The sequence below is a fragment of the Aotus nancymaae genome, unplaced genomic scaffold (genome assembly GCF_030222135.1).
Source record: "Aotus nancymaae isolate 86718 unplaced genomic scaffold, 86718_ANA_hifiasm-v0.15.2.pri h1tg000030l, whole genome shotgun sequence".
NCBI lineage: Eukaryota > Metazoa > Chordata > Mammalia > Primates > Aotidae > Aotus > Aotus nancymaae.
The window spans coordinates 22,512,220-22,518,845 of NW_026988443.1; the positions used below are offsets into that span (position 1 = coordinate 22,512,220).

At 52.6% G+C, this 6,626-nt stretch overlaps 1 protein-coding gene across 1 annotated transcript; it reads left to right on the forward strand.

The window, feature by feature from the left end:
* Nucleotides 1–2,538: 2,538 nt before the first annotated feature.
* On the forward strand, nt 2,539–4,395 carry THAP11 (THAP domain containing 11). Its single transcript, XM_012468183.2, has one exon. The coding sequence runs from the start codon at nt 2,774–2,776 to the stop codon at nt 3,695–3,697; it is 924 nt and encodes a 307-aa protein (XP_012323606.1). The 5' UTR covers nt 2,539–2,773; the 3' UTR covers nt 3,698–4,395.
* The last annotated feature ends 2,231 nt before the right edge of the window (nt 4,396–6,626 follow it).

Sequence of the window (6,626 nt, forward strand, 5' to 3'; positions counted from 1 at the left end):
CTGTCTCAAAAAAAAAAGAAAAAAAAATTTAAACATGTAATATGAGCCAGATGCAGTGGGCTCACGCCTGTAATCCCAGCACTTTGGGAGGCCGAGGTGGGTGGATCACCTGAGGTCAGGAGTTTGAGACCAGCCTGGCCAACATGGTGAAACCCCATCTCTACTAAAAATACAAAAATTAGCTGGATGTGAGGGTGGGCACCTATAATCCCAGCTACTTGGGAGGCTGAGGCAGGAGAATCGCTTGAACAATTCTTGGGTTGCAGTGAGAAGAGATTGCATCATTGCATTCCAGCCTGGGCAACAGAGCAAGACATCATCTAAAAAGAAAAAAAAAATGAATAGACTGAGTGTGGTAGCTTGTGCCTGTAATCTCAGCACTTTGGGAGGCTGAGGCAGGCGGATCACAAGGTCAGGAGTTCGAAACTAGCCTGAGCAACATGGTGAAATGAAATCCTATCTCTACTAAAAATACAAAAATCAGCTGAGTGTGGTGGTGCCTGCTTGTAATCCCAGCTACTCAGGAGGTTGAGGCAGGAGAATCGCTTGAACTCAGGAATCGGAGGTTACAGTGAGCCGAGATTGCACCACTGCACCCCGGCTTGGACAACAGCGCAAGACTCCGTCTCAACAACAACAACAACAACAACAACAACAGCAAAAATTAGCCGAGTAATCCCAGCTACTTGGGAGGCTGAGGCAGGAGAATCTCTTGAACCCCGGAGGTGGAGGCTGCAGTGAGCCGAGATTGCACCACTGCACTCCTGCCTGGGCAACAAGAGCGAAACTCTGTCTCAAAATAAATAAACAAATAAATAAAAAGTGTAATATGTGTGTTTATGTTTATACTGTTGTATAAATGATTCACCCAAATGAATGCCTTTCTTTTACTAGGGCTACGCACACTAGAGAATGCATTTCTCGATTTGAAGGGGTTCAAGCTGTGGACCTCAGCTTCAACTCCTTCAGCTGAGGAATGGGACTTTCTTTTGTTACAGGTCAGTGAAACCTACACAAATAACCAAGGATCACGTTGGGTGGAAACTGAAATACAATGGTGTTGTTTGGGTGCTGGAATTAAGAAAAGTTCTTTTTCTCTATTGTCTTCTATTTCTCTCTCTTTATTTACTCATTTATTTATTTATTTTTAATTAATTTATATTTGAGACAGTCTCTTACTCTGTCGCCTGGGCTGGAGTGAAGTGGTTGATCTCAGCTCACTGCAACTCTACCTCCCAGGTTCAAGCGATTCTCCTGCCTCATTTTAGGAGTAGCTGGGATTACAGGCATGGGCCACCATACCCAGCTAAGTTTTGTATTTTTAGTAGAGACAGGGTTTCACTCGAGCTCCTAACCTCAAGTCATCTGCCCGCCTTGGCCTTCCAAAGTGCTGGGATTACAGGCGTGAGCCACCGCTCCTGGCCCCTTTCTTGTTCTTTAAAACATTTTCCTCCAAAGAAGTTGAGGTAGGGTGGAGTTGTCTTGTTACAATGCAAATCCTTTCGCGTAAAATCCTTTAACGGCTCTCAGTGGCCTGCAGAATAAAACCCTAAATCCTTAACTTGTCCCAGTTTGGTATTTTCCTACTCTTGGTCTAACAGGGCCACCCGCTTCCAGGCTCTTTAAGGGCGGAGCCTAGCTCTTTTCTGCCATGTGGCCTTAGACTGGTTCCTGGGTACAAGAACTAGCTACTTCTCTCTACCCAAGCTTTCGATCGTTTTTTATTCCTGGCCCCCCTGCCGCTGTATTTCTCTGCTCTCCTGTTCATTCCTTTGGAGCGTTTACTTTCTGGGATCCATTTGCGTGCATTCATATCTGTTATACAAAAGACAGACCCTCATCCTTCTATGTAGTTGGGCTCCAAGAGAGAAGCCCAGTCAGTCTGGCTCCCGGAAACTCTCCGCACTGTGTCAGCCACATAGTAGGCATCTACTGGTGACTTTGTTTAGGTGAGTAAGTGAGTAAACGCAGGCAGCAGCTGAATCAGGAGAGAGTCCCTAACGCAAAGAAAAGAGCTCCTGAGACCTTTCGGGGCGCCGAGGCCCAGGTTTCGTCGCCCTCTGCTTCATTAATGCCTTCGACTCAAAAGGCGCTCGGGGCTGGGGGACTGCTTCTGGCAAACAGCACAACCTCGCCCGAATTCTGGTCCGCAGTAACTCGACCTTTCCCTTAGGCGGCGCTCCGGACCGCAGTTACCCAGTTCAGCGCGAGGCATCACGGGATTGGTAGTCTCCGTGGGCATATACCCACGGCGCTTGCGCACTGCTGAGGCGCGTACTGCCTCGCTCCACACCGCTATCTGGATTCGGGTGCTTGTGAGGAGCAGTCCAGGTGACAGCCTTCCAACCTAATACGCTTCTCTCGTCCGCCGCCGGGGACAAGCCGAGTTGAGGATAGAATCTGCTCTTCGGAGGCTATCGCAGTGTCCTGAAAGGCGGCCGGAATCCACATACACCCGCCCCGGATGTGAGCGGCTCCTGGCGCGGTGCATTGTGGGGGGCGTAGTCTCTTTCTCAGGCGGTCCTTCGCGGCGTCCCCGGGGCCGACTCCCGAGCGCAGGCGAGCAGCCAGGCAGGCGGCGCGGCGCGGGCCGGCAGGAAGCATATTGTCGGCACGGGGCGCCGGGCGGGCCGGCTGCGTTGAGCGGCAGTGGTGGAATACTACCCAAAGCCTCGCGCGGCGCCGCCCGTCGAGGGGCGGGCGGCGGCGGAGCCACTGGGCCGTCGACAGGCGCTGGAGGCCGGTGGGCCGGGCCGGGCCTCGCGGCGCAGCCATGCCTGGCTTTACGTGCTGCGTGCCAGGCTGCTACAACAACTCGCACCGGGACAAGGCGCTGCACTTCTACACGTTTCCAAAGGACGCTGAGTTGCGGCGCCTCTGGCTCAAGAACGTGTCGCGTGCCGGCGTCAGTGGCTGCTTCTCCACCTTCCAGCCCACCACAGGCCACCGTCTCTGCAGCGTTCACTTCCAGGGCGGCCGCAAGACCTACACGGTACGCGTCCCCACCATCTTTCCGCTGCGCGGCGTTAATGAGCGCAAAGTAGCGCGCAGACCCGCTGGGGCCGCGGCCGCCCGCCGCAGGCAGCAGCAGCAACAACAGCAGCAGCAGCAGCAGCACCAGCAACAGCAGCAGCACCAGCAGCAGCAGTCGTCACCCTCTGCCTCCACTGCCCAGACTGCCCAGCTGCAGCCGAACCTGGTGTCTGCTTCCGCGGCCGTGCTTCTCACCCTCCAGGCCGCTGTAGACAGCAGTCAGGCTCCCGGATCCGTGCCGCCGGCGCCCATCACTCCCACCGGAGAAGACGTGAAGCCCATCGACCTTACGGTGCAAGTGGAGTTTGCAGCCGCAGAGGGCGCAGCCGCTGCGGCCGCCGCCTCGGAGCTGCAGGCTGCTACTGCAGGGCTGGAGGCTGCCGAATGCCCTATAGGCCCCCAGTTGGTGGTGGTGGGGGAAGAAGGCTTCCCTGATACTGGCTCCGACCATTCGTACTCCCTGTCGTCAGGCACCACGGAGGAGGAGCTCCTGCGTAAGCTGAATGAGCAGAGGGACATCCTGGCTCTGATGGAAGTGAAGATGAAAGAGATGAAAGGCAACATTCGTCACCTGCGTCTCACCGAGGCCAAGCTGCGTGAAGAACTGCGCGAGAAGGATCGGCTGCTTGCCATGGCTGTCATCCGCAAGAAGCACGGAATGTGAACTGGTGCCCTGGCGGCCTGCTGGACTCCCAGACCCCATCCAGCCCAGAGGACCGCAGGCCACTGTTGAACTCCTCTATACTCCTGGGGCACTGGTCGACAGTACTGAGGCTTAAGGCAACTGGACTCTCTTGTTGGTGACCTGGCACCCTCAGTTATTTCCTCCTGAAGTGGAAGCTGGGGCCTTAGACTCTGCCCTGGTGACACCAGCAATTATGACTTTGTCTACCCTTCCTCCCCAGTTATTGTTGCAGATTCTGGTTAAGCAGAGGCTTCAAAACCACTGAACTTGAAACTTACCCTTTAGGGATGCAGGTGGGATGTCCAGGGACTATGGGTTTGGGAAAACCATACTTTAAGGTTGGTCAGCAGTCAGACAACTCCAATGTGTGTAGTGATAAGAGATTCAAGTAACATCACTTCTCCTCCTTTTCATGCTTTTCCTTCCCAGGTAGAGCCTGTGATTCTGATGGGGACTGGTAAATCTGTGCCTCTGCCTCCTAGGACTTCTTTCCCCAGCAGGCCATTTACAAGGGGATTTGGGTGACCTGCTGATGGAGGTCCAGCTTGCCAGGGACTTAGGTTTATCCTGTTTTGTTTGCTACTGGTTACAAATTCTATTTTCTGTACAATTAGTCAGACTAAAGTTTTCACTGTGTTTGTTTGGCAAAACAAATTAAACAAAAAGTAAGGTTTTTATTTGGGTCTCGCCATTTTATTTTTACAAAAACATAGCTAAATGTCCTTGAAACTTGGAGAAGTAGGCCTCAGCCTATTTGAAAGACCAGGCTGACCCTGAAAGTAGAGATGCTTCAATGACCAGATTTTTCCAAAAATGGGCCCTAAGCACATGGATCCTGCCTTACAAAGTCCTCAAGAGTTCCTGGCTCAGCTCACCCTAAAGTGTTTGGAAACTGCACCAAATGGGCCCAGTTCGTCCATGGGTTATTCTCCCTGTGTCCTTTCAACAAGATGGAGCAACTGGGAACTAAGCTGTATTTTGACTGTTCACCTCTGAGGGTTTTGAATTCTCAGCTGGGATTGAATTTTGCTCACCGTGACATCCCTTAGGTTTAGCACAGCCTTTGGTACGCATGTGCTTGCAGTTACTCTCTGAACCAGTGAGACCACAGCTGGAGCTAGCCAGGGCTGCTTCAGGCACAAGGAATCTTGTATAGATACCTTGGCCTTGGTACATCTTCAGTGTGACAGATCTGTATCCACAGATGGCATTAAGGAGTTTGGAGGTGTGATCCCTTGACTCATTTTCTTTTAGATTGGATATTGAAGGGGCAAGATGACGTTTTTTTGTCTATAGCTCCAAGTAATCAGCTCAAACCCAATGTCTAAAAGTGAGTGCCTTTAAATGTGGGTAGGAGGGCACAAATGGAGACTTCTGACCCCATAAAGTAGGACTCCCTTCTCTTTGTTGCTTAGGACAAAGCCATCTGCCTGGGGACTTGCCTGTGGGGATGTGCTGGGATGTTCCTAAAACTCAAGCCTCTGTTTTCCTTCTAGTCCCTTAGCACTGAGTTGGGAAACAAGTCTGGTGGGGAAGAAGGGGTGAAACATAGGTTGTATGTGTGCCTTGTTGGGGGATGGACTGGCTCTCTGTCTTCCTAGGGTTAGCTCTGGCTGCTAATCAGGTGGTGGAAGCACAGCAGTGCCCTTTGTTGCCTCTGTTGGGCCACTCACATCTTCCTGGTTTCCTTCCATGGACTGAGGCCTTTTCCAGGCTCCAGCCATGCTCTTCAGTGTATCCTTGAACTCCTGTTTGTTGAAGGGACTTCTGGTCTTTCTCCATTGGCTCTCTCGAGCCTCTCAGCAGTACTCCCTGGACCCTTCCTGGTGACTGGAGGTTATGGGCAGTGTTTTGGCTTCTTAGGGAGAAGACAGTTTACAGAGCATGGGGGATCCCAGATGGCAGATGTACAAGCGAGGCAATGCAGAGTTCTCACTAGCTGAGTAATAAGCATCTTGTCAGGCAAAGTGTAGTGTTGACAGACCTGAGATTTAAAAAACAAGTGTGGTCCGGTCTTCTAGCCATCCCTTGGAGGGGTGGCCTGGAGGTGGGTAAAGGTGCAAAACTCTTCTGGAAGAACAGGAGTACTGAGAGATCTCCAGCCCGGAGGGAAGGCCAGGAGTTGCCTGGAGAGGCCTTGTAGCCATTTCCGTTACCTGTGATACTCCAGGTTGGCTGCAGATCTCTGCCAAGCACAGGCCTGACCTAGAGACTGGCCTTACCTCAAATGTTTGTGTTACCAAGGAAACAATGAATTGGGCGTTGAAAGGAAAGGGCAATGGGTAGGAAGAGAACTATTTACAATCTGGTCACTTAAATCACAGGGAAACTGGGTAAGTCAGTTATTTCTCTTTATTAATAAAAATGAAACACTTAGCTGCTCTGCCTGCTGCAAAAAAACCTTACAGAATGTTTTGGGGACCCCTGACTGTAGAATTTTGAGAGTAACCTTTTCTCCAGCCAAGCACCACCTGAGGGACATCTGAGTCTTCGGTCCAAGAACAGCCTAGCCTGCTTGAAATCAGCTTTGGACCCGACTGTCGCAGGGGCACGCGCACGAATGTTGGGACTGCAGGAGCTATGGGTTCCGCCCGAGCTGGTTAAGGCCACACAGCTACGAAGAGCAGAAGCCATAGCCATAGCACCAAAGGGAGGGGGTATCGTGAGCGGAAACAGCCCAGGGGCCCAGGGAGGGGCAGCTGGGCCAGCTTGGGGCCGGGCCGGGCTCCCACGGAGGCGGGGCCAACCCCCACCCCGGTGCACAGCCTAGGCGGGGCCGAGCCAGCTGAGACCTGGCGACAACTGAGCCCTAACCCTAGCCTGGCGCCAACCTCCAGTGTTCCAGAGGCTTCCGCTAGACCACAATTCTCAGGGGCTTGCCCCGGCAGCCTCCCTCCCTGGCTTAGCC